Source organism: Ceratotherium simum, chromosome 33, assembly GCF_057802395.1.
Source record: "Ceratotherium simum simum isolate JZ-2026a chromosome 33, ASM5780239v1, whole genome shotgun sequence".
In the NCBI taxonomy this organism is placed as follows: domain Eukaryota; kingdom Metazoa; phylum Chordata; class Mammalia; order Perissodactyla; family Rhinocerotidae; genus Ceratotherium; species Ceratotherium simum.
Window position 1 is genome coordinate 5,099,630 of NC_141932.1, and position 26,335 is coordinate 5,125,964.

General features: G+C 57.1%; 1 protein-coding gene across 7 annotated transcripts in view; it reads left to right on the forward strand.

Annotated features, from left to right (window-relative positions):
- PPP6R1 (protein phosphatase 6 regulatory subunit 1) overlaps nucleotides 1–26,335 on the forward strand; it is a 28,395-nt gene that overhangs the window by 1,166 nt on the left and 894 nt on the right. Inside the window, exons 1-23 of one of the 7 annotated variants that reach the window (XM_087421100.1) lie at nucleotides 873–1,560; nucleotides 8,586–8,818; nucleotides 10,645–10,831; nucleotides 10,914–11,051; nucleotides 11,136–11,201; nucleotides 12,805–12,917; nucleotides 13,012–13,125; nucleotides 13,555–13,726; nucleotides 13,812–13,964; nucleotides 14,095–14,229; nucleotides 14,820–14,884; nucleotides 15,005–15,120; nucleotides 15,204–15,289; nucleotides 15,462–15,551; nucleotides 15,620–15,717; nucleotides 18,228–18,285; nucleotides 18,370–18,548; nucleotides 24,835–24,971; nucleotides 25,058–25,238; nucleotides 25,342–25,412; nucleotides 25,554–25,635; nucleotides 26,023–26,133; nucleotides 26,211–26,286. In XM_087421100.1, the coding sequence (XP_087277226.1) occupies nucleotides 1,537–1,560; nucleotides 8,586–8,818; nucleotides 10,645–10,831; nucleotides 10,914–11,051; nucleotides 11,136–11,201; nucleotides 12,805–12,917; nucleotides 13,012–13,125; nucleotides 13,555–13,726; nucleotides 13,812–13,964; nucleotides 14,095–14,229; nucleotides 14,820–14,884; nucleotides 15,005–15,120; nucleotides 15,204–15,289; nucleotides 15,462–15,551; nucleotides 15,620–15,717; nucleotides 18,228–18,285; nucleotides 18,370–18,548; nucleotides 24,835–24,971; nucleotides 25,058–25,238; nucleotides 25,342–25,412; nucleotides 25,554–25,635; nucleotides 26,023–26,133; nucleotides 26,211–26,286 (2,685 nt within the window). In that variant the 5' untranslated portion in view covers nucleotides 873–1,536. Of the gene's footprint in view, nucleotides 1–871; nucleotides 1,561–2,392; nucleotides 2,921–8,585; nucleotides 8,819–10,644; nucleotides 10,832–10,913; nucleotides 11,052–11,135; nucleotides 11,202–12,804; nucleotides 12,918–13,011; nucleotides 13,126–13,554; nucleotides 13,727–13,811; nucleotides 13,965–14,094; nucleotides 14,230–14,819; nucleotides 14,885–15,004; nucleotides 15,121–15,203; nucleotides 15,290–15,461; nucleotides 15,552–15,619; nucleotides 15,718–18,227; nucleotides 18,286–18,369; nucleotides 18,549–24,834; nucleotides 24,972–25,057; nucleotides 25,239–25,341; nucleotides 25,413–25,553; nucleotides 25,636–26,022; nucleotides 26,134–26,210; nucleotides 26,287–26,335 lie in introns of those variants that run through there. The other 6 variants (XM_087421099.1, XM_087421101.1, XM_014794421.2 and 3 more) reach the window with 6 other exon arrangements.

Consider the following 26,335-nt stretch of genomic DNA (forward strand, 5'->3'; position numbering starts at 1 on the left):
CTGGCCTCTTGTGAGGGGGGCCTTGAGAGCCAGCCCTCTGGAACAGCCGCCACTGGATCCCACTGCTGTGAGATGAGCCTGCTGAGGGCAGGGCAGGGAGCCTGCTGCTGGGTGTGAGGGAGGGGGACCCGCCTCTGCCCTGTCCTGGGGAGACAGAGGCAGAGGGACAGTCACAATTACTGGTGTTGTGATAGAGGTAACTCAGGGCACCACAGGAGGCCACAGCCGAGGGACTGGTGAGACTGGCTCAGCGGGTGGCTTTTTCTGTCTAGGAAGGATGAGTAGGAGTTGACAGATGGAGAGTGGGAAGAAGGGCCTTCCGGGTGGAAGGAACAGCACGTGCAAATACGTGAAGGTCTGTGCGCTGGCGTGCAGATGTGTCGGGAGGGAGTGGGGCATGACACCTGCCGGGGCTGCCTGTCCGGGCCCTTGAATGTGACCTTCTGGTGAGGGTCTTCCTTGCTTGCTCTTTTGCACACCTGTACGTCTGTGCTGAGGATGCAGATGTTACCATTAACCAGAAAGGCAGGATGTTTCTGGAAAGGAAGATGTGTTGTCAGGTGTGGTACGGGGTTCAGAGTTGTCAAGAAACTTCAGTGGGGTGTAAAGTGGCACTGACATCACTGCTCTCTGCACAGGGTGGCTCTGGGGACCTGTGCGCTGTTGGCAGAAGTCTGTAGCAGAATGCAAGGCACAGGACGTGCTCCAGGATCAGTAGCTTCTAGGATTATTATTTGGTTTGGGGTGGTCTCCTGCAGTGCGTTTTCAGCTGGGGGTGCATGTGTCCCCCAGGGTTCCTTTGGCAATGGCGGGAGACAGTTTCAGTTGTCACAGCTGGGAGGTGCTACTGGCATCTGGTGGGTGGAGGCCAGGGATGCTGCTCCACATCCTGCAGTGCACAGGACGGCCCCCACTGCAGAGGGTGACCCGGCCCCAAATGTCACTAGTGCCGTCTGGAGAAGCCTTGCTCTCTCGCTTGGGTATTATCTGTACTTTTGGATTATCTGCTCTGTTGCCATCCGTGGGGGGCTGTGTATTCTGAGTTGTGTGTTTTGATTTACTTTTGTGTTTTTGTTGGGTCATCTTGTGTGTTTCTGTTAGAGGAGAACCTACTCATTCCCCCAAAAAACTTTTTTTCATGATCTCTGGCCAAGTGACCTTAGCAGGTCACCTTCTCTCTCTGGACTTCAGTTTTCATTAATTCAACAAGTACCTCTAGCTGTGGGCCTGGCCTGGTGCTGAGTCCTGGGAAATTGGCATCTTCTGGGGGAGACAGGTGATTGAACAGGCAGAGCCTGTCACACAGCCCTCAGGTGCTGTCGTAGGTTGACCACGGAAGCCAGGGAAGCGTGGAGCAGGCCCTGAACACAGTCAGGGGAGGCTTCCTGGAGGAAGTGGTGTCTGCGCTGAAGCCTGAAGGACCCACGAGGAGCTAGTGAGGCTCAGAGAGCTGGAGGGAAGGCAGAGGGAGCAGCTGAGCCAGGGCAGAGGCGAGGGCGCGTCCAGCAGTCAGGTGTGGCGGGAGTGTTGGGCGCCATGCGGGTTGCAGCAGGAGAAGAGGTGAGAGGCCGGGGAGCCTTGGAGAGAATGAGAAGCCTTCCTGTCGCACCCGGCTCTCAGGCAGGCTCGGCCCTGGGGGTGGGGACGTGCCCTCCTTTCCGGGCCAAGCATGGTTTTCCCTTTGAACCCCGGTTTACAGTAGCTGTGAGGTGTCTCAGGTGAGGAGACTGAGGCTGTGTGGGTTAGGTCCCTGCTCGAAGGCCACGGAGATTGACGTTTGGAGAGACGAGGTTGGCCCCCAGCCTTTCTGACTCTGGATCACCCTGTAACACTTGCTCTGCTCCTCTCTGTTTTCCAAGGGCTGTTTCAAAATCTATGCCTTGTTCTTTTCCTTTTTTTCCTTTGAACCAGTGACCCATCCAGAAGAGGGTCCTGATGTGACCTCTCGGCCCCTCCTCAGTCCTTGGCCAACTGTCCCCAGTCTCTCCTATTTCCTAATTACTCCATCCTCTGGGGTTGGACCAGACTGCCACCTCCCCTGGGAGGTGTGCTCTGGGGTCAGAGGGGGTGGCGCCTAGGGTATCCCCTCACTGGGGACCCCCTCAGGCTTTCCCGAGCCATGGGAAAGTCCCAGCTCATGGTCCTGTGTGGCCTTGGCTGGGTCTCTCTCCCTCTTTGGCCTCAGTGGCCCCTTCTCCCAAGTGAGCGTCCCGCTGCCTCCCTTGCTGGGTTCCACATCTGGCACGTACACCAGGTCCTGCTCGGAGGTTATGGGGTCGCCATTACCGTCATCCCATTCTTGGAATCGGAAGTCCCCCACCCCCTTTCCAGATTTGGCCGAGAACTGACAGTGGATTGGGGGAAGTTAGAGGAGGGTGGCCTCGCTGTCCTCTGACCCACCCTGCCCTGCAAGGGCCTGGGGGCTGGCCTGCGGGTAGTGGGTTCCCTCCCCTCCTAGGGCTCGCCTAGTCCATGTCTCATTAGAGCTGTTGTGGGCCGGTGATGGCTGAGGGTGGCAGCAGTCAGCAGGCCTGAGATGGCCTCTCCCAGTGCTGGCGCGTCTACCGAGCCTCAGGGCAGCTCAGGTGGCCGCCTCGGAGGCCCTCCCAGAGGCCTCTGCGCCCTTGACCTCCACTTCCGGGTGCTTTAGGGACAGGGCAGGCGAGGAAGGGGTGGCAGATAAAGGATCAGCCCACAGGCCCCCTGGCAGGCGGAGCTGTGTTTGGACAGACGGTGGCAGCAGCAGTAGCAGCAGTGACAGTGGTGGTGGCCTGCGGGAGCCTCAGTCGGACCCTGTCTGAGCCCAGGCAGGGGCAGGGGCTGGCAGGCTCCTGAGAGGGGCAGCTGGTATCGGAGGCCTGAGCACAACACGGCAAAGCAAGAAACCCGAGGCGATGGTGCAGAGCTGGCGCAGGGAGAGGTAGTTTTCTTTTTAATGGCTTCCTTTCTCATTTACAGTTTCCCCTTCTTCCGTTTGCAGCCGGAGTCATGGTTTTCAAACGGTCGCTAAAAACCAGTGGTAGTCACTTCCGTTTTCTTGAAGTTTGCTAAAAGTTGCAAAGGGTGGGGGCAGCGGGGTGCGTGGCGCCCGCCAGAGTATTTGAATGACCTGACTCACTCCGGCAAATGGGGAGTCTTCTGTTTTCAGTGCCGTCACCCCTGAGGTAGAGGCTGTTTCCATCCCTCCTGCTGCAAGTGTCCAGGCTTCTGCATGGCCGCGGGGACAGACAGGAAGGGGCCAGCACTTGCCAAGCCCCTGATGTGTCAGGACCGCCTGCCTCAACCCAGCTTCTTCTCACAGCACGGCCTTGCCCGGCGGGCTGTGCCCCTGTTTCACAGATGAGGACACGAGGCTCCCGGATGCCAAGTGCCAGGCCCAGGTTATGCTGTTAGAGAGTGAAAACGAAAGCCGCCTCTCCTGTCCAGTTCCCAGGGCTTCCAGCAAGTTCCGTTAAGTGGGAAGGTGGGGTTGATCATCAGGACGTGAGGCTGGAGTGAACTGCGAGTTTGTAGCCGGGGAAAGTTTATTTCTCTCTTTTCCTCTTTTTGTGTTTTCTTTTCCCAGTTTTCCTGTATCTGCATCTTCTGTGTAGGGCTTGAGCACTGTTTCTAGGGCGCCGACCAGCACTCGATTGCATCCGATCCTTGCAGCCTCCTCTGGTTTTCGGAGGAGTGACCTGAGGTTCTGAGAGTTTAAGGGGCTGCCTGGGTTCTGAGGCCCCTGGAGTTCACACCCCATGCAACCCAGCACCCTCCTGTCTTGTTCCGGCGGGGTGCCCCACCTCCCCCCTCAACCCCAGTTCTCTGGAAAGCCAGCTCTGGGAGGGAAGTGCGACCTGCTGTCTGAAGCAGGTGGGTAGGTTGTAGTGGAGGTGGAGGGTTGGGGGCTTTGGGGGTGGGGCCGTAGCTGCGCCCTCTAACCAGGTGCTTTGGGAGTGGGTGGGTGGCCTCAGCTGTGAGAATTTCCGCCTCTAGTCAGGAGAGCAGGGCGGGCAGAGTCCTGGCTCTGCCTCTTGGTGGCTGTGGCTCTGCCCCTGCTGGCCCCCATCTCCACGTCTGTGAGATGGGAGTAATAACAGTGCTTCACCTCCCCATCTTGATGTGGGTACATGGGTTCTCTGCAGGTGCAGGCTGGGCCCTGTCCCTACCCTGGCCCCTGCTTGGGGGGCCTCCTGAGCTCAGGACGTTGGTAGTGATTGTGGGGAGAGGGACTTGGGTGTGCTCCCCAGGGCAGAGCCTTCACGTGCGTCAGCGCTGGGCCAGCTGGCATCTCGTCAGCTCTGGTGACTTGGATGTAGAGCAGGGCCTGGGCCTGGCCCCGTCACAGCAGCTGGGGCAGCTTTGGTGATGTTTGTTTTTGTTGAGATGTAATTCGTATGCCGTACAATTCATCCATCTCAAGTGCACAATTCAGTGGTTTCTTGTATATTCACAGAGTTGTGCAACCATCACCACAGTGGATTTTTTTAGGTGAGATATAATTGACAAATAAAATTGTATACAATTGATTTCAGAACTTTTTTGGGGTTTTCTTAGAACATCCTTTTCCCAGAAGGAAACCCTGTACCCATTAGCAGTCACCACCCCCCGCCCCACACACACACACACACACACGTGTCCCCCAGCTCCTGAAAACCGCTAATCTGCTTTCTGTCTCTATGGAGTTGCCTCTTCTGGACAGTTTGTGTGAGTGGAGTCATACGTGTGGTTCTTGGTGACTGGCTTCATTCACTGACTTGGGCGGCCTTTTGACCTCTCTGTTCTCTTGCCCCCGAGGACAGTCTCCCATGTAGAAAGGGGTGGTGCTCTCACCCTGTGAAGCTTCTTCCTTGCTTCTCAGGACCCGGGTGGCGGCCGCCCCTGGAGATGATCTGGTCCAGGTCCGCCCAGCTCAGGAAACCCGCCTGCCCCACCCAGCCATCAGTGCCTCAGGGCTGGTGAGTCACCTTTGCCGTGCCTTAGTTTTCTCACCTGTGGCCTGGGCCCTGTCACACACCCGTCATCAAGTCAGGGAGGACCTGTGGAAACGTCCCTCGAGGAGGTAGGCTCCGGGCAAAGGTGGTGGTTGCCCGAGTGCAGGGGAGCGCTGTTTGATTTCCTTTTGAAGCAGTAGTCCTTCCATATAGGACATGCTCTCCGCCCCTGGTGCAGCCCGCTCTCTCCTTCCTCCCCTCCCCAGCCTGCCCTGGTGGGTCCCCCCATCTTGTGACTGTGGTTTAGGAGCCCGTAAGTATGGCTGGGTGGGACAGGGTGAGAGCGATTCCCTTTACTGATGCCCTGACGGGTGTGTCGACCTCCTGCATCTGAGGGGACTCTCTGAGGGGCGAGCTTCGTGGTTTGTAGGTGGGGGTGTCTTTCAGCTAGTGTTTCTGAGCACGTAAATTTCTGAGCGTGTGTCGTGTGCCAGATTCGGTGCTAGGTGCTGTCTCTGGGTGCTCACGGCAGCCTCGCGAGGAAGGTTCTTTCTGGGTTGTCCGTCGTCCAGTCAGGGCACGTGTGTCATTATGTGTGACAGTGTAAGTGCCAGGCAGGTCGGGAAGCATGTCACAGAGCCGCTGGGCGGAGGTGGGGCTGGGGGACTGCTTTGGCCCCTCTGGGAGGGAAACGCTTGGCAGGAGACTTGAAGGATGAGAAGGAGCCAGTTATGGGGACGTCCCAGGCAGGTGAGGCAGCAAGAGCAAAGTTGCTGAGGAGAACCCAGGCTTGGTGCATTCTGGAAACAGAAGGCCAGTGTGGCCAGAGCAGGTGAGGAACTGTGGTGTGAGAGAGGCTGGAGGAGCCAGCTCGCGTGCGCCTGTCGGCCAGGGCAGGGTGTAGAGGTGTTATTTGAGAGCAGTGGGAAGCCCTTGGGGTCCTGAGCACAGACATGGTGTGATTTTCATTTCAGCAAGCTCTGTCTGCTGCCTGTAGAATGGGATGTAGAGAGGCGCAGGGGAGGCTGGGAGAGACGATAGGCCTGGTCCAGGTGGTGGTCGTGCAGGTTGAGGAGGGGGGCCGGGTTTTAGTTATGTTTTGGAGGGAGGGTCTGCGGTGCCTGGGTCTGGACAGGGACTTGAGGAAGCCCCTGGATTTCTGGTGGCCCTCCCAACTGCTCAGTGTCACACAGCCGGTGAGTGATGGGCGGGGTGTGCTGGCTCAGCAGGCTGTGGGGAGCCCAGGCCCAGGTCTCCTCCCTGAGTTCAAAGGTGTCTACTGAGTAAGCGCTAGACGTGAAGCTTAGCATCCCACCAAGCCCCCCTGAGGACCAGGAAGGAGCCAGCCTCCAGCTGCCAGGAGGTGTCGGCCGGTGGTAGGGGAAGGCCGTAGCCAGGGCAGAGCCAGTGCTGGCACAGACTTGGGCCTGAGCCCGCCCGTTCGTTCTGTAAGGGTTTATGGGCCGGCTGGGCCCCGGTGAACAGGACGAGGCTCCCGCGCCCTGAGAATTTACTCTCCAGGGGCTCGGGTGCCAGCTCCACAGCTCGCCAGCCCCCAAACCTGGGGTTGGGCAGTTACCTTGGTGCACCTCAGTCTCCTCACTTGTAAATTGGGGCCAGCAGTGCCTTCCTTAGGGGGCTTGTGAGAGGAGGTTGAGATAATGGCTGTGCGTCCTGAGGATGGTGTTAGCGCCACAGCCCGCACGGTTTGTCGACATCGTGTATCTGGTATGTCGTCCAGGGAATGCACACCATTCTTGCAAATCCGGGAGGCCTAGACGTCCAGCGTGGTGCGGGGGGCATCAGCGTCGCGCAGGCACCTTCTCAGGCAGGGCTGCAGGCTGTGAAGGAGATGCAGCCCGGAACGGCAGACCTGGGACGATGTGGGCTGGAGCTCACTTGGGGCGAGGGTTGTACTGGGGGAGGCGGCCTGAGCTCTGCCAACACTGGAGGTCTGCCGAGGGGACTGGCGGTTGTGAGAGCCTGGGGCAGATTTGGCAGGACTGTGACAGTGCCGAGGGAACAGAAGGTCCTGGGGTGCGGGTGGGCTCGGCCAGAGTGGGGCTGGGGGGCGGGCAGGGCCCTTAGAGTCCTGAGTGCAGAGACCAGGGGAGCCACTGCAGGGCTTTGGCTGGAAACGAACAGGAGACGCTCAAGTTTGTGTTTTAGAAAAGCTGCCGGGGTGGGGGTGGGGTGGAGGGCTAAGGAGGCGAGTCCCTGTGTGCTGTGGTGCAGGACCACGTGAGGCCTGTGGGGGTGGGGGCTCTCGAGGGCCCTCTCTCAGGCCTGGTGTCTGCCCCGTCCACAGTCCTCTTTCCTCCTGGCTGTCCCCACGCACAGGGCTGTTCCTCCACTCCACCTTCAGGCGTGGTGGGCAGGGGCTCAGGAATAGGAGTCCCCTCAGGGTTGTTGTGGATGTAGAGCCGTTTGTTCTGGTCTGGGCTGGGAGGTCACCCTGGGGGCCGGGAGCATGAGTGAGGAGGCCGAGAGCATGAGTGAGGAGGCCAGTGAGGCTCCTGTGGAAGCTGGAGGCTGGACGGGAGAGTGAGGTGCCCAGGAGGGCATCCTGGCCTCTTGGTCTGTCCTCAGCGGCCTCTGCCTCAGGTGGTCTTCACGAGGCAGGTGATGAGTGTGAGCTCTGGTCAGCACCAGCGTGGTGCTGGGGAGCCCCCAACTTACCTGGGCGTGGGCTGCCTGTCATGTGATGGGGTGACAGACCTTCAGAAGGGGCCGTGAGTTCAGGGTCCGTGGACACAGCTCCGGTACATAGGATGCATGCCCGGAGTGGGGATGAGTGGCTTTGGGAGCCCAGTGGTGAGCACAGGGTGGGTCTCCATCCGGGTGGTCTGGACTGGGAGTGGCTGAGTCAGTGTGTGTCAGGGGCTTGGACCTGCTTGACGCCTTGAGAGTGCTCCACATGAGATGCTCCTGCTGCCGGTTAGCCACCTGTGCCAGGGTGGCTGAACCGCAGCGGGGCGTGCAGGGTCTCGAGTGCCAGCCAGGGCGCCACCCTCCAGGTGGTGAAGCTGACTTTGTCCTCCTCCCTGCCGAGACGGTTACCCTGTCTTGGTTCCTTTGGGCCCCGGTCAGTGGCTGTTCTGGGAGCCTCCCCTTTCCTCTTCCCTGTCCTGGGCACGGGGTGGGGAGAGGGGGGTTGGGATGTGTTTGTGTGTGTGTATGTAGCATCCAGGCAACGGCCACAGCCTGGAGACGGTGCTGGCTTCCCTCTCGTCCCTGCTCCCGCCCCACACCCTGCACGTGGCGTGGTGGTTTGCTGGGCTGGATGGCAGCCGCGCTGCCGGTCATGGGCATTTGAATTTCTTCAGCAAATACAGATTGAAGCGAGTGTGATGGCAGGGGTTCTAGGATGAGCACGGCTCTGGCCTCACCCCTGGAGGTCCCTGCCCAGGTGTGGGGACACGACCGTGGTGGCTCCGTGTGCAGCCTCAGAGCTCTCCCTAACAGGCCCTGTGTGTGGGCCACACCTGGGGGCTGAGGGGTGGGCCGGATAGTTGGCCTCAGGTGGGAAGTGACCCCTGGACCGCAGGGCAGCCCTTGCAGCTGTCAGGGTTGTCTGGGCCAGAGGCAGCTGGAAGTGGAGGGAGGAGGGCGGGCTGGAGGAGAAGTCTGGGCAGCCGTCTGAGCCCAGCGTGTGACACCCCCTGCCCGCAGGGCGCCATGTTTTGGAAGTTTGACCTGCACACGAGCTCGCACCTCGACACGCTGCTGGAGCGGGAGGACCTGAGCCTGCCCGAGCTGCTGGACGAGGAGGACGTGCTGCAGGAGTGCAAGGTCGTCAACCGCAAGCTGCTGGACTTCCTGCTGCAGCCACCGCACCTGCAGGCCATGGTGGCCTGGGTCACCCAGGAGCCACCGGCCAGTGGCGAGGAGCGGCTGCGCTACAAGTGAGCTCCCGCCCCTTCTGCCCCAGTGCCGCCCTCCGTGTGCCCACAGGGGCTGCCCTGACTCACCGCTGACGTCACGGACTCCGTGTGGGGACGGAAGCCAGGCAGGGACGGGCCCGGCCCCTGGGTGCAGACTCACAGCCTGCGCTCCAGACCGCTCACCATACAGCTTCTTAAAAACGTCTTTATTATGAGGCTTTCCCGACACACCTCACGGGGAGGGACGAGTGGGGTGACCCCGTGGACCCTTCACGGGGAGCAGCGCTTGGGCCAGCTTGTTGCGTTGGGCCCCACCCCCACCTCTACCCCCACCCCAACTTATTTTTCCTGGTGTTTTCTTCAGTTGGATTTTTGCTGATGTGACTGTAGAATCACATGCAGTTGTGAGAGAGAATACGGAGTTCCCTGTACACTCTGCGTGGTGTCCCCCAGTGGTGACATTTTGCAAAATATAGTATATACAGTGTCACAAGCAGGATAATACTGGTTATCCTGTGGGATGCCCGCAGGCCCTGGTGTGGTGTAAGGCAAATCCCCTGATTGCAGGCAGGCCATTTTACCTGTAATCCTCTTGTTAACTTTCCTTTCTGGAGCGTGAGCTGCGGGAGCACTGCCCCACCCCAGGTCCCCGGTGCCCAGCACGGGGCCATCGCAGAGGGTGTGGCCGGGGGCGGGGTAGGCCAGGGTCATAGGTGGCCATGTGCTCCCCTCTGCCTCTCTCCCGCCTGCCCTCCTTTGCCCCCTGCCCCCCAGTCACTCTGCTGGTGCTCAGGGCCCTGGGATGTGCTGGGAGGGAGGGTGCGCTCCAGGTGCTGGCGGCGGGGTGAGGTGGGCAAGGCTGGCAGGGCCCTGTTGGGGGCTCGATTGGAATCGTCTCCGTAACCGGGGCTTTTGTCTGCCCCGGTCTCTGCTGCCTTTCTCCGGCCCTGCACAGTCCATCACAGACACAGACTCCCGTCCTGTACCGATTCCCTGGTGCTGCCCCTGCCCAGCCCCCTGCACTCTGCAGGGTGCACACGCGGTCCTCAGCACACCCTGCGTCTCTGTCCCTGGAGGCCTTGGGCCAGACGGAGCGTGGGTGAAGCTGCTCCTCGGTTTGCCCTTTGTGATGGTGTGTGGCGGCTGCTCAGTGCAGGCCCGGCACGCAGTGGGGACCTCTGGCAGGGCCAGCGGAGTGTCCCCATGCCCTCCCCCACCAGTCCATCAGATACCCGACCTCACGCGTGTCCTCTCCCTCCTCTGCTCTGACCTCTGCCTGTCCGGCCTCTGTCGCCCGTCCACCCTCACTTGAGCACGTCTAGCGGCCCTGTGGACTGGGCTCACAGTAGCAGGGAGACGCTGAAGGAGCCTCCATTTTGACACCTGCACCCCGCAGCAGGGCAGGAGTCCCTGCCCTGCCCCGCCCCAAGGAACCCAGTTTCCAGGGAAGGAGGACACTCGGGGTCCCCTGCAGTTTACGGGGCAGGGATGGAGCAGGTTGTGGTCACCTGGGGTCCCGGGTGGCACACTGGGCAGAGCGGCCCCCGTTCTTTGGGCTGTCGGGCACCATGTGAGTGTGTGGAGGAGGGAGGGGTTGAGGTTGGATTTTAGACAGGTCACGGGCAGGAAGGGTGGGGGGAGCACACCAGGACAGACTCGAGGGGCGGAGGAGGAGCTGGGGAGGTGGAGAGAAGGTTGTTGCTGAGGGGTCGGCCCTGGCTCAGGACGTTGCCTCAGGGGTAGTGGGGGGCCACGGGTGGGTTCTGAGTGGGAGGAGCGGTGAGGAAGGTCGCTCTGGCCCCTCCCCCGCGTCTGTCCCCCCTGGATGTGACAGCCCGCCCCCACAGGTACCCCAGCGTGGCCTGCGAGATCCTGACGTCGGACGTGCCCCAGATCAATGACGCGCTGGGCGCGGACGAGGCCCTGCTGAGCCGGCTCTACGGCTTTCTGCAGAGCAGCGGCAGCCTCAACCCGCTGCTGGCCAGCTTCTTCAGCAAGGTCATGGGTGTGCTCATCAACCGCAAGACGGACCAGGTGCCCACCGTCCCGCGGCACCCCGGCGGGCAGGTGCAGGCCAGGTCCTGCCGCGTGACGTGCCGTGTCCCCGTGTCCCCAGCTCGTGTCCTTCCTGCGGAAGAAGGACGACTTCGTGGACCTGCTGCTGCAGCACATCGGCACCTCGGCCATCATGGACCTCCTGCTGCGCCTCCTCACCTGCGTGGAGCGGCCGCAGCTGAGGCAGGAGGTTTTCACCGTAAGCCGGGGTGAGGAGGGGGCGCCGGGGAGGCAGGGCTGGGGAGGCCGGTCAGTGAGCGGAGCCCCGCCTTCTCACCCCCAGTGGCTCAATGAGGAGAAGATCGTCCAGCGGCTCATCGAGCAGATCCATCCCTCGAAAGATGACAATGTGAGTGCGGCCGCATGCTGCTGTGTGCGTGCCCTTCCGTCAGTCACTGACGGGGGCTCCCGCTAAGAACAGAAGAGGGGTCTTGCACACGTGGGACACTTCTCGTGAACCAAGAAGTTGGCCCTTCGTCCCTTTGGGGTCAGGGGTCTGATGAGGGTCCTCTGACTCCAGGCTCTGTCCCTGACCCCTTTGCTGCCACCCTTCCCGGGGGCCCCCCACTCCTTCCCTCCGGTTCCGGCTCTGTTGCCTGGCGACTCTTGCCATGTCTTGTGCCTGGACTAGCCCTGCTCGTCCTTCAGAGACCCCACTCGGAGGCCCCGTATCGTCACTGACTGCCTGGGGGGACCGCTCCTCATCTGTTTTTTGGGCCCACCAGCCTCCAGAGTGGAGGGAGGTGCACAGGTGCAGGGAGTCAGCACCTGGCACCTGACCAGTGCCCATCCCAGGAGGGTGATGACCATCCAGACCTCTGGCAGAGGGACGAGGGGTGCCCATGGCGGGCTCCAAAGTGCAGCCATGGCCTGGATGTGTCCGGGATCTGTGTGGGTGTAGGGTCCGGGTGGGTCTGGGGTCTGTGGGTGGGCCCTGGCAGCTGTCTGTGGGGTTAGACTTCTCTCTTTTTGCTTATACTTCTCTCTCTTTTTTTTTGTGAGGAAGATCAGCCCTGAGCTAACATCCATGCTAACCCTCCTCTTTTTGCTGAGGAAGACCAGCTCTGAGCTAACGTCTATTGCCAATCCTCCTCCTTTTTTCCCCTAAAGCCCCAGTAGATAGTTGTATGTCATAGTTGCACATCCTTATAGTTGCTGTGTGTGGGACGCGGCCTCAGCATGGCCAGAGAAGCAGTGTGTCGGTGCGCGCTCGGGATCTGAACCCGGGCCTCCAGTAGCGGAGCGCGTGCACTTAACCGCTGAGCCACGGGGCCGGCCCATACTTCTCTTTTTTTTATGGTAACAGTTTTAATTGAGAGATAAATTACTTTCATATAGCTCATCCATTTAAAATATAGAGTTCAGTGGCCTTTAGTATATTTACAGGGCTGTGTAGGCATCACCATGTCCATTTTAGGATAATTTCATCTCTCCAAAAAGGAAGCTCTATGCCCCTTAGCTATCCCTCCCCATTCCCCTCATGGTCTCCCAGCCCCCGGCAGCCACCAGTCTGCTTTCTGTCTCCGGGTTTACCTCTTCTGGACGGCTTGTGTAAACGGAGTCACAGTACGTGGTCTCTCGTGACTGGCCTCTATCTTAGCACCAGGTTTTCTGTGCTCATCTGTGTTGTAGCGTGTGTCAGTGCTTCTTCCCTTTTTAAAGCTAAAGGATGTTCAGCAGTTGGTGGATTTCTGGGTTACCTCCTTTGGCTCCTGTGAGTGGTATGGGGTTTGCATGGGATGTCTCCTCTTCCGAGAAGCCCTCCTTGGTTTCCTCTTTCTCCCCGCTGTTTCTCCTCTCCCACTGTTTGTGCCTTGTGCTCTCTCCCTTAGCACTCGTGTCTCTGTGTCTGTGCGATCCCCTATCCCTAAGGGCTGGTGCTGGGTGGTCACCTCACGAGGTTCCGGACAGCAGGGCCAGGCGGGGGTCCTCAGCTCTCTCTCCCCTTCTAGCAACATTCCAACGCGTCCCAGTCTCTGTGCGACATCATCCGCCTGAGCCGGGAGCAGATGATCCAGGTCCAGGACAGCCCAGAGCCCGACCAGCTGCTGGCCACCCTGGAGAAGTGGGTTTGCGGGCGCTGCTCAGGCTCGGGGAGGGGAGCCGTCCCTGGGGGGCCCTGGGTCCTCACCACCCCCGACCCCCGCCTGACTCCCCAGGCAGGAGACAATCGAGCAGCTCCTGAGCAACATGTTGGAGGGGGAGCAGAGCCAGTCGGTGATTGTCAGCGGGATCCAGGTGCTGCTGACCCTGCTGGAGCCCAGGAGGCCCAGGTGAGGGGCTGGCCTCCCCAGGTGGCTCTGCGGCCCTCAGCCCTGCCCTTCTGTCCAGGGGTGAAGTTGTTGGGACACAGCCTCCACGAGTGGTGTCTCCTTTGCGATGGTCTCACGGTCCCAGGAGAGGAGTCCTCCCGTTCCTGTCTGATAGATACCCGAGGAAACGGGCTGAGTGAACTGCCTGTAGCTTCGAGCCAGCATCGAAGTCTGGGGCCCCTTGGGCGTGCCTCCTTGCAAGGCAGTGGGGACTTCCACCCACAGCTGGGCGCCTCTCCCTTCAGTGCCCTGCCTGTTCAACGTGGAAGGGCTCCCAAGGGTGCAGCTTCTTACTCCCTTCCAGATGTGCTCCACACGCACATGCGCACACACACACGCGCGCAGGCCGTCCGGGCGGCTGACTGCCCTTCATGCTGTTCCCTGCGGCAGGTCTGAGTCTGTGACTGTGAACAACTTCTTCAGCAGTGTGGATGGACAGCTGGAGCTCCTGGCCCAGGTGACCCTGGACAGCTCTGTGTCCAGTGTGGGTGCCCTGCACGCCCTGCGCCCGCGGCTCAGCCACTTCCACCAGCTCCTGCTCGAGCCACCGGAGGTGGGCCAGGTGGGCCCGGGAGTGGGGTGGCGGGAGGGCGGCCCTGCAGCCCCGGGCAGCGCTGGGCTGGGAACTAAGCCTCCCACTCCTGCAGGTGGAGCCGCTGCGCACGACCTGGGGCAGCCTGGCCCCGCCCCTGGGCAACACGCGGCTGCACGTGGTCAAGCTGCTGGCCAGCGCCCTGAGCGCCAACGACGCAGCCCTGACCCAGGAGCTCCTGGCGCTGGACGTGCCCAACACCATGCTGGTGCGGGGGATGGGGGTTGAGGGGGGCGGGGGACGGCTGAGGGGCGGGCTTGGAGACTGGTGGGGAGCACGGAGGGAGGGCCGGGTGCTGGCCGTGGGCGGGGCCTCTCAGTGCAGCCTGTGCCCTCCAGGACCTCTTCTTCCACTTTGTGTTCAACAACTTCCTGCATGCCCAAGTGGAGGCGTGCCTGAGCGCCATGCTGGGCTCCAGGCCCCCTTCCCACAGCAGTGCTGAGACGCCTGCCTCCAACCCCGTCGTGAAACACGTGAGCTGGGGCTCCCGGGCTCCCCCCTCGGTCCCTGTGGGTGAGCTCTGCCATAGGCCTGCCCCTCGCCTGACAGGTAGTCGGTACCTGCCGGGTCATCCACGTACTGAGGGCTCGGCCTTGTCTTCAGGGCGTGTCTGGGAGACGTAGAGGATGACGAATGGGGAAGTGCCTCAGAAGGCAGCGGGCGTCCTGGGGACAGAGGGAAGGACTCTCCCGGGGTGACGGCTGCCGTGGTGGGTGGGGGTGCCTCGCTGGACGTAGCCCGGGGCCCCGGCGAGGAGCCGTTAAGCAGGAGGTGTGGGGTTTGGAAGAGCAGAAGTGGGAAGAAGGTGGAGTGACGTTGGAGTGTGTTGTGTGGATTGAGCAGGAGTTGAACGGGCAGAGGATGTTTCTGGGTGAGCAGAAGGGGAACGCAGGGAAGGAGGGGCAGATGCATGTGTGTGAGTGTGTGCAAGGGCGCGATGCACGCTCCTCGCACAAAGACCAGAGGCTTGGGTGCTGGGTCTGTCCCTCCCTTCCCTGTGGAGGAGTGTGGGGCTGCGGGTGCGGCCCCTGCCCCCATGCCGCCCCGCACTGCTCCCCCACAGCTGCTGCAGCAGTGCCGCCTGGTGGAGCGCATCCTGACCTCCTGGGAGGAGAACGACCGCGTGCAGTGAGCGTCCACGTGCCTTCCTGCCTGGGGAGGGCGGGGCAGGGGGGACCTGGCAGTGGGCAGGACGGGGCAGCTGGCTCGTTCAGCCTGTGTCTAGCTGTGGCCTCCATGCTTGCCCAGGTCCGGAGGGGGCCCACGGAAAGGCTACATGGGCCACCTGACGAGGGTGGCCAACGCCCTGGTTCAGAACGCAGAGAAGGGGCCCAACGCCGAGCAGCTGGGGCAGCTGCTGAAGGGTGAGGGCCAGGGCTCGCCTCAGGGTGGAGTGGGTGGAGTCTGAGGGGACGCCTCACGTCCTCATCTCCTCTCCTCTGGGCAGAGCTGCCGGGCGACCAGCAGGAGCAGTGGGAAGCCTTTGTGTCGGGACCCCTGGCAGAGACCAACAAGAAGAACATGGTGGACCTGGTGAGGCCCCTCTGCTGCGGGGCCTGCCTCCGGCGCTTTCCCGCTTCCTGCCTCTTCTGGTTCTCTCCTTCTTGGTCCAGTCTCGGCCTCCCCCTCCCCACAGCCCCGTCCTCGTTCTAGTCCCTCTCTGGGGGCTCCCGAGGCCTTGACGCCCCCACCCACCCACCCTCAGGTGAACACCCACCATCTGCACTCCTCCAGCGACGACGAGGATGACCGGCTCAAGGAGTTCAACTTCCCTGAGGAGGCGGTGCTGCAGCAGGTGGGAGGCTGGGGGTGCTGGGGCGTGGGCTCTGGCCCTGCCCAGCCCTGACTGGTGCTCCTCCACAGGCCTTCATGGATTTCCAGATGCAACGCATGACCTCAGCCTTCATCGACCACTTCGGCTTCAACGACGAGGAGTTTGGGGAGCAGGAGGAAAGCGTGAAGTGAGTGTGGCCCTCTGTGTGGGGTTGGCTGCAGGCAGGGGCCCAGGGAGGGGACCTGAGACGGCAGGTCAGACGGCAGGTGCTCCCTGCCACGTGACTCCTCCTGCCGTCCCTCCCTGTCCTCCCTGCTGTCCCCACTGTCCACCCCCTGCCCGCCCAGTCCAACGCCTAGGGCTCGGCCCGCCTCAGACCCCTCTTGGGGTCTCTCTTTGGGGGCCGGGTGGGAGGTGCGTGGGGGTCCTGGGACTCGGGGCCTGGCTGTGTGCAGAGGTGGGCCTCATGGGGCACGTCCGTCCCTCTCCCTCCCCCCCAGAGGCCTTGGGGTGACAGGAGAGATTTTTTTCAGTGACCAGTTTTGGTTATTTGTATTTGTTGTACAACAGCGGTTTAACATCGATCCCCTCTGGTGTTGGGTCACGAACTTTCTTCTCTGTCTTCCAAATTTTCTGCCACAGACGTCTGTTGCTTTTAGAGTCACAGAGAAAAATTAAAATTTTCTAACGTTGTGTAAATTGCCTGAGCAGGCTTGTGACAGCAGCAGGTAGATAGCGAAGGGCAGGGCAGGTGACCCGGTGAGTGTGGAGGAGACCAGGTCAGGGCGGGAGCTGAGCAGCCAGCGGTGGCCTTGTGGAGGGCAGTGAGGGGCCCCTCACCACCCACCTGGCTGGGGGCCTCGATTCTGGGCCTGGTTCTGCCACTACCCACCCCTGGCCTGGAGCAGGTCACTCGTGCAGGGCTGGGTTGTCCAGTGTGTGCCGCAGGGCTGGGGGACCCTGGGGGGCTTCCAGAGCCTGCCCTGCAAGGCCCCCTAGCGACGTGCTTGGTGAACAATGCCTATGAGCCGTCTGAGCAGAAGAGGTTACTTTTGAAGAATGAATCCGTGATGCCCAGAGCAGAAGCTGGACCCCACCACAGGGCACGGGAGGGAGATGTCCTGAGTCGGAGGGTGGGGGAGGTGGAAGAGAAAGGCCCGGCCGGCCCCCCAGGGTCTGGCATCGGGCAGCCAGGGGTGGGGCCCGGGGCCGGGGCAGGGAGGAGGGGCAGCGCCCCGGAGTTGTGAACATGCAGCTGTCCACCCATCTTTGTGGCCAAGCATTTCCTGAGTTGGAGAGACAGGGATAACCTGGGAGTATACCTCACACGTGAGACAGAGCCTGGACCCCAGTGTAGACATGGAGTGCTCTTTCCACGGAACAGGAGCAAGTGGGCGAAGGGTGCAAACAGAACAAGTTAGGAGACCACTGGAAAGTTGCACGCTCTGCTGCTAGGAGTATAAGTTGACGAATCCTTTTCAACCATTTGTGTCAGTATTTAAAATATGTGGATTTAATTTCTTAATTCAGAAAGTGCACTTCTGTGAGGCTTTCTGAAAGAGAGAATTGGGCAAAGCTGGCTGCAGGCTGATGTTTAAAACGGTGTTGTTGACGGGGAAGGATTGGAGGTAGGGCTGGTTGGGTGTGTTCTTCTGAAGCAGTACTCCCCAGCATAATCAGGCCCTGGCCAGGTCCTGCCCTCGTTGGGTGTGGGGCCCAGGCGGGAGCATTTTATTCAGCTCCAAAGGCGATTCTTTTGGCCAGGATTGAAGAAGGCGAGCCCGAGACTGAGCATCTCGGGTTGAGGGCGGCGTGCTTCGTGTGGTGTGGCCCTGTGCGAGGCTCGGCGCCTGGCCGAGTGGGTGTCTGTTGAGTCAGTGCACATCATCTGGGTGCTTGGGTGGTGCTGGCTAGTCCACTCCCCTGCAGCAGCGCCGCACGTTCTCGTTAGAAAGACGACAGCCCCCTGATTCTGGTCGGTGGAAAGGTCTCTTTACACTTGGTGTCTTAAAGTTGCCTGTGGCTGCCAGTATGATCAGAGGCCCGGCACTGCACAGGGTCACAATAGGTGCTTAGTAAGCGTACCTTCCATTCTCGTTTCTCGCTGCGGCTGCGTGCGATCAAGTCGCCGCGAACGTGAACCGTCACTCCTGGGGGAGGTCTGTACCTGTATGCCAGCATCTCACCAGGATTACAATCTTAAATCCTAAAAACAACTTGTCCAGGCAGGTTCTGTTTCCTTTATTTTATGACAGAGGAAATGAGGTTCACATGTGTTAAGTGACTTGCCTGGGGCCACCCCACTAGCACGTGCCAAAAAAATTCAAACCCTCTCCAGCCAGAGACTTGGTTCCCACACAGTCGTCGTCCTCCCCCCACCCCGTCGCCCCCCCACCCCGCCCCCGGCATCTCTGAGGCAGGAGGCGGAGCGTCTCCGTGTTGGACCTCAGCTGGGACTGTGCATGTCCAGCAACTCATTTTTCAGTGCTCTGCGAACGTCAGTAAGTGACCAGAATGCACCACAAGTGTTGATTTGGGGTTACAGATAAATTTTCGCGAGTTGGTGATTTTGCAGATATGGAGCCCGTGAATAGCGAGGGGTGTTGAGTGAATGAGGGAGAAGCAGGAGGCAGCCTCCTCTCGTGCTGTCCCCGCCCCGTGTGCCTCCCCCTCACTGCTCCCGTGCTTCCCCCCTAGCGCACCTTTTGACAAGACGGCCAACATCACCTTCTCCCTCAATGCCGACGATGAGAACGTGAGTGCTGCCCTGTCCTCTGGTGGTGGCGGGGGGCTGCGGGCAGTGCAGCCCACCCCACCTCCCACCCCCTGCACCCCACAGCCCAATGCCAACCTGCTTGAGATATGCTACAAGGACCGGATCCAGCAGTTCGATGACGACGAGGAGGAAGAGGACGAGGAGGAGGGTCAGGGCTCCGGGGACTCTGATGGGGAGGATGGTGCCTGGCAGGGCCGCCAGCTGGCCAGGGGCGCCCGCCTGGGCCAGTCCCCGGGCGTGCGGTGAGTCCCCCTCCCGTCGCCCCTCTCCAAGCTCCCCAGCGCAATGGGGCTGCAGGGCCCACGTGAAACGGTTTTCACACCTGGAACGAATGAGAAAAATAAGGAGAATGTGGTGTGTGTATCAGAGGGGCACTTGTGGTTTTGAGTGATAGAAACCCAGTTCAGATGAGTTTATCTACAAAAGGAATACGACAACAGCTTTTGTGTGGCTGGAAAAACAGGCGAGTCCTTCAGGTCCAGCTTGGTCCAGGAGCACCTGGAACTAGTGTCTCCCCTCCATCCCTTGATTCTGCTCTCCCCTCTGGCAGCTCTCATGCAGGTGTTCCCACAAAGGCGTCAGCCCTCTTCCCTAATTCCCGTAAAATGAACGATGATGATTGTCCCTCCCTCACGGGCCAGATGTGAGGGTTGGTAAGCTAGCTGTGACCAGTTCTTTGAACAAACGTTGTATTATTTTTCTGTAGGACTGGCTGGCTGGCCCCAGAATCAATGACTAAATAGATTCGTGCCTCGTAGATTTGCCAGCACGGATACCAACTCAGGGCCTGTAACTCTGAGCCTTTGCCCTTGTGGCTTCTGATTTGAGGATTAGAGTGTTTTAACTTTTTTTTTAAAATTATTTTACTGAGGTCATATTGGTTTATAACATGGTGTAATTTCAGGTGTACGTTATTATATATCACTTACTGTATGGAATGCATTGTGCTCACCACCAGTAGTCTAGTTTTCACCCGTCACCATAGATATGTGCCCCTTTACCCCTTTCGCCCACCTTCCCACTCTCTTCTCTGGTAACCACTAGTCTGTTCTCTTTATCCCTGTGTTTGTTTGTCTTCCACAATGAGTGACATCATGTGGTGTTTGTCTGTCTCTGTCTGGCTTATTTCACTTGACATCATACTCTCGAGGTCCATCCATGTTGTTGCAAATGGGACAATTTTGTCTTTATTATGGCTGAGTAGTATTCCATTGTGTATATATACCACATCTTCTTTATCCATTCATCAGTTGACGGGCACTTGGGTTGCTTCCACGTCTTGGCTATTGTGAATAATGCTGCAATGAACATAGGGGTGCATAAGTTTCTTTGAATTGTTGATTTCATATTCTATGGATAAATACTCAGTAGTGGGATTGCTGGATTGTATGGTATTTCTATTTTTAATTTTTTGAGGAATCTCCATACTGTTTTCCATAGTGGCTGCACCAGTTTGCATTCCCACCAGCACTGTATGAGGGTTCCCTTTGCTCCACATCCTCTCCAACACTTATTTTTTGTCTAGTTAATTACAGCCATTCTGACGGGAATGAGGTGATATCTCATTGCAGTTTTGGTATACGTTTCCCTGATGATTAGTGATGTTGAACTCTTTTCATGTGCCTATTGGCCATCTGTGTATCTTCTTTGGAAAAATGTTGGTCCATATCCTCTGCCCATTTTTTTAATCAGGTGGTTTGTTTTTTTGTTGTTGAGTTGTGAGTTCTTTATATATTTTGGAAATTAACCCCTTGTTGGATATATAATTTGCAAATATTATCTCCCAGTTGGTGGGTTATCTTTTCATTTTGTTCGTGGTTTCCTTTGCCTTGCAGAAGCTTTTTAGCCTGATGTAGTCCTATTAATTTTTTCTTTTGTTTCCCTTGCCTGAGTAGACACGGTATTTGAAAAGATGCCGCTAAGATCGATGCCAAAGAGCATATTGGCTATGTTTTCTTCTAGGAGCTTTACAGTTTCAGGTCTTACATTCAAGTCTTTAATCCATTTTGAGTTCATTTTTGTGTATGGTGTAAGACAGTGATCTGCTTTCATTGTTTTGCATGTGGCTGTCCAGTTTTCCCAACACCATTTATTGAAGAGACTTTCCTTTTCCCATTGTATGTTCTTGGCTCCTTTGTCAGAGATTAGCTGTCCATAGATGCGTGGTTTTATTTCTGGGCTTTCAATTCTGTTGCATTGATCTCTGTGTCTCTTTTTGTGCCAGTACCATGCTGTTTTTTTTTTAATTTTATTTATTTATTTATTTTTTCCCCCAAAGCCCCAGTAGATAGTTGTATGTCATGGTTGCACATCCTCCTAGTTGCTGTATGTGGGACACGGCCTCAACATGGCCGGAGAAGCGGTGCGTCAGTGCGCGCCCAGGATCCGAACCCGGGCCGCCAGCAGCAGAGCGTGCACACTTAACCGCTAAGCCACGGGGCCGGCCCATTACCATGCTGTTTTGATTACTGTAGCTTTGTAGGATATTTTGAAGTCAGGGATTGTGATGCTTCCAGCTTTGTTCTTTTTTCTCAGGATCGCTTTGGCTATTTGGGGTCTTTTGTCGTTCCATAGAAATTTTAGGATTCTTCGTTCTCTTTCCATGAAGAATGTCATTGGGATTCTGATTGGGATTGCATTGAATCTGTAGATTGCTGTAGGTTGTATGGGCATTTTGGCTATGTTTATTCTTTAATCCGTGAGCATGGAATATCTTTCCATTTCTTTATGTTGTCTTCAATTTTTTTCAATAATGTCTTATAGTTTTCAGTGTATAGGTCTTTCACCTTGTTGGTTAAGCTCATTCCTAGATATTTTATTCTTTTTGTTGAGATTGTAAATGGGATTATATTCTTTTTTTTATTGATGTCATAATAGTTTATAACATTGTGAAATTTTAGTTGTACATTATTGTTTGTCAGTCACCATATAAAGGCACCGCTTCCCCCCTTGTGCCCACCCCCACTACTCTCTTGCGCCTGGTAACCACCAAACTGTTTTCTCTGTCCGTGTGTTAGTTTATATTCCACATATGAGTGAAGTCATACAGTGTTTGTCTTTGTCTCTCTAGCTTATTTCACTTAACATAATACCCTCCAGGTCCATCCATGTTGCTGCAAATGGGACAATTTTGTCTTTTATGGCTGAGTAGTATTCCATGGTATATATATATACCACATCTTCTTGATCCAATCATTAGTCGAGGAACACTTGGGTTGCTTCCATGTCTTGGCTATAGTAAATAATGCTGCAATGAACATGGGGGTGCATAAGCCTCTTTGGATTGTTGATTTCAGGTTCGTTGGGTAGATACCCAGTAGTGGGATAGCTGGATCATAAGGTATGTCTATTTTCAGTTTTTTGAGGAATCTCCATACTGTTTTCCCTAGAGGCTACACCAGTTTGCGTTCCCACCAGCAATGAGTGAGGTTCCCTTTTCTCCACATCCTCTCCAGCATTTGTTGTTTTTTTTGTCTTGGTGATTATAGCCATTCTAACTGGTGTAAAGTGATATCTTAGTGTTGTTTTGGTTTGCATTTCCCTGATTATTAGTGATGTTGAACATCTTTTCATGTGCCTATTGGCCATCTGTATATCTTCCTTGGGAAAGTATCTGTTCATATCCTCTGCCCATTTTTTGATCGGGTTATTTGTTTTTTTGTTGTTCAGTTGTGTGAGTTCTTTAATATAATGGAGATTAACCCCTTGTTGGATGTATGATTTGCACACATTTTCTCCCAGCTGATGGGTTGTCTATTCCCTTTGATCCTGGTTTCATTTGCCTTGTAGAAGCTTTTTAATCTGATGAAGTCCCACTTGTTTATTTTTTCTTTTGTTTTCCTTGTCCAAGTAGACATGGAATCCAAAAAAACCTCTTTATGACCCATGTCCAATTGTGTACTGCCTATGTTTTCTTCCAGGAGTTTTATAGTTCCAGGTCTCACCTTCAAGTCTGATCCATTTTGAGTTAATTTTTGTGTATGGTGAAAGAAGATGGTCTACTTTCATTCTTTTTTTTGTTTGTTTTCCTGTGAGGAAGATTAGCCCTGAATTAACAGCTGCCACTCCTCCTCTTTTTGCTGTGGAAGATTGGCCCTGGGCTAACATCTGTGCCCATCTTTCTCTACTTTATCTGGGACACCACCACAGTACAGCTCGACAAGCGGTGTGTCAGTCCACGGCCGGGATCTGAACCTGTGAATCCTGGGCCGCCACAGCAGAGTACGCAAACTTAACCACTGTGCCACCAGGCCGGCCCCTACTTTAATTCTTTTGCATGTGGCCGTCCAGTTTTCCCAGCACCATTTATTGAAGAGACTTTCCTTTCTCCATTGTATGTTCTTAGCTCCTTTGTCGAAGATTAGCTGTCTTTAATAATTTTATTTATTTATTTTTTTCCCCCAAAGCCCCAGTAGATAGTTGTATGTCATAGCTGCACATCCTTCTAGTTTATGTGGGATGCGGCCTCAGCATGGCCGGAGAAGCAGTGCATCGGTGCGCACCCGGGATCCGAACCTGGGCCACCAGCAGCAGAGTGCGAGCACTTAACCGCTAAGCCATGGGGCCGGCCCGGATTAGCTGTCTTTAGATGTGTGGTTTTACTTCTGGGCTTCCAATTCTGTTCCGTTGGTCTGTGTGTCTGTTTTTGTATCAGTACCATGCCGTTTTGATTACTACCACTTTGTGTATATTTTGAAGTCAGGAATTGTGATGCCTCCAGCTTTGTTCTTTTTTTTTCAGGATTGCTTTAGCTATTTGGGGTCTTTTGTTGCCCCATATGAATTTTAGTATTCTTTGTTTTATTTCTGTGAAGAATGTCATTGGGATTCTGATTGGGATTGCATTGAGTCTGTAGATTGCTTTAGGTAGTATGGACGTTTTAACTATGTTTATTCTTCCAATCCATGTGCATGGGATATTTTTCCATTTCTTTATGTCATCATCGATTTCTTTCAGTAATGTCTTATAGTTTTCATTCTATAGATCTTTCACCTCCTTAGTTTAATTTATTCCTAGATATTTTATTCTTTTTGTTGCGATTGTAAATGGGATTATCTTTTTGAGTTCTCTTTTTGTTAATTTGTTAACAGCATACAGAAATGCAACTGATTTTTGTAAGTTGATTTTGTACCCTGCAACTTTGCTGTAGTTGTTGATTATTTCTAATAGTTTTCCAGTGGATTCTTTAGGGTTTTCTATATGTAAAATCATGTCGTTTGCAAATAGTGAGAGTTTCACTTCTTCATTGCCTATTTGGATTCCTTTTATTCATTTTTGTTGTCTAATTGCTCTGGCCAAACCTCCAGTACTGTGTTGAATAACAGTGGTGAGAGTGGGCACCCTTGTCTCTTTCTTGTTCTCAGAGGAATGGCTCTCAGTTTTTCCCGTTGTATGAGTTTTCAGAGTATAAGTTTTATGCTTCTTTTGTTAAATTTATTCCGAAGTATTTTATTTTTTTTGATGTAATTGTAAATGGAATTGTTTTGTCAGAATCATTTTGAGATTGTCACAGGTGTGTAGAAATATGGTAGATTTTTGTGCATTGATCTTGTATCCTGCACCGTTGCAGAACTCACTAGTTCTAACAGTGGATTCCTTAGAATTTTCTAGAGACAAGATCATGCCATCTGCAATTAGAGAGAGTTTTGCTCCTTCCTTTCCACTTGACTTCACTTTCTGTTGCCTAAGTGTCCTCCAGCACGGTCTGGACCAGAGGCGGGGAGAACAGCCCTCTTGTCGTGTTCCTGATCTCAGGGGAGCACTTGGTCCTCCCCGTCGAGTGTGGTGTTAGTAGCGGGTGTGATGTCAGTTGCGGGTTTGAGAGATGCCCTTTTCAGGTTTAGGAAGCTGCCTCCTCTTCCCCGTTTGCTGTTTATCTTAGTGTATTTTTAACTCTGTGTAGGTATAGTCCTTTCTGGTTAGAGCAGTGGATGACTATTGTGACAGCGGCGTGCTCTCAGCGTTGTAGAAACCCTGTAGTTTGCTTAGCTGTTGGCCAGTGGGTGGACACAGGCCAGTCGGACTTTCTCCCCGGTCCCGAGTCGCCTCTCGGTCAGCATTCAGCCGGTGTCATTGGAGCAGCTGTGCATGTCGGACTTTGCTCTCAGCCGAGGACATGCTGGGGACACAAGTCCATCCGAGTTTCCAGTTAGAGGAAGAGCCAGGTCGGCCGTCCCCTGAGAGGCCAGACCAGGTGGTGGGCGGGTCCGTTCCGTGCGGACCCTGCGGTGAGGCTTTTCCTGCCCTTGGTGCTGGGGGTTGTGCTGCTCTCCACACGGGCACCCGTGGTTCCTGCCCGCCTTCCCGTGGTGGGACGCAGGGCTCTCTCTCCAGGCGTCTTCACACTCTGGGCTGGGGGGCCTCTGACGTGCCCTCCCGTGGCTTCCCTGCTGTCCCCTCCCCTCCATCCCTTTTGTCACCTCTGTTCATTCCCTCACAGATGTTTGCCTGGTCAGTGCTGGGTGGTCGGAGGGTGGAGACGGGTGTCTCTGTTCTGCACTGCAGCTGACGGGTGGTTTCTGGGGGCAGGAGTGGAGGCAGCACAGACAGCGAGGAGGAGGAGGAGGATGATGAGGAGGAGGAGGAGGAGGAGGACGGCGATGGCCGGGCAGCCAGCAGAGGGGCCGGGCCCCCTTCTTACCCCAGCCCCGGCCCTCAGCCTCCGGGTAGGTGAACGTGTGGAGTGGGGCGGGGTGTGGGCACATGCAAGATGTCTGCCTGTGGTGCTCACCCTGCCCCCACCCCACCCCAGGCTCCAACTGGACAGCCAGCTTTAAGCCAGTGCCTACGGACGCCATGACCGGCCCCCAAGATTCCAGGGAGGAGGAGCCTCGCCCTGGGTCCCCGGTCCCACAGGGGCCCCTCGCCATGCCCTGGAACCTCACAGCCCAGAGCCCAGCTGGCCCTGCAGCCCGTGATGCCCTGCAGCTCAGGTGAGGCAGGAGGCAGGGTGGGGAGGCACTGGCCTGGGTCCTGGTTCCCTTGGGCTCAAGTGCTGACCCCAGCGCCCCTTGGGCTACTTCTCTCGCCTCCCAGGTCTCAGGACCCCACACCCCCCTCAGCACCTCAGGAAGCCACAGATGGCAGCAAAGTAGCGGAGCCCTCGGGTAAGCCCCTGCCCACCACTGCTCTCCACACCCCGTCGCCCTTCCCCGCCGTCCCCGGGCCTTCTACATGCCCACCTGAGGAGCGAGGCAGCACAGAACCTGCTGAGTCTCCAGCCTCTGGGCCTCTCTTCCCCCGCACAGCCCCCTGCCAGGCCTTGGTCAGCATCGGGGACCTCCAGGCCACCCACAGAGGGACGTGCTCCACCCCCAGCTCCTTGGACAGGTGACCAGCTGGGGCCAGCTGCTGGCCAAGGGGGAGGCGGGTGGAAGCTGACCCTGGGCTGTCCCTGCCGCGGAGCTGCTCTGAGGGGCCCTTGCCGGACACCTGAGGTCCGTGCCACTGCCTTGGGCCTCGTGGCAGCTGCAGGTTGTGCCTATGGCCACACGTGGGCGCAAGAGAGGGATCGTGGAGCCCAGAGGCCCCCGGGAGCTCAGCCTCAGGGGCCAGAAGGCTTCCAGAAGCGGACGGGAGTGTGCTGAGCCCATGTGGAGCTCCCGTGGACGTGCGGGACTCCCCTGGCTGTGCGCTCCTTCACCGCTTACCCAGTGGGCTGGGAGGTGAGAGCGTCCAGCAGGGCATCGGTACCATAACCCCTCTGACCCTCTTCAGTGCAACCAGAGACCCTGCTACCTCTGTCCCAGCCCCTGGGGCCCACCAGCCCCCCCAGACCGTGGAGGGGGAGAAGAGCCCAGAGCCCTTGGGGCTCCCCCGAAGCCAGAGGTGAGCACGGGGTGGCCTCGCGGGCAGCAGGCATTGTGTGGGGAGGTACTGACCTCTCCATGCCCTCTCCCCGACAGTGCCCAGGCCCTTGAGCCGCCTCCGATACCCAATGGCTCTGCCCCGGGAGGGCCGCTGTGCCCGGGCTCCCAGTGAGTGACTGGGGCAGGTGGACTGGGGGCTGCGGGTAGGGCTTGGAGGGCGG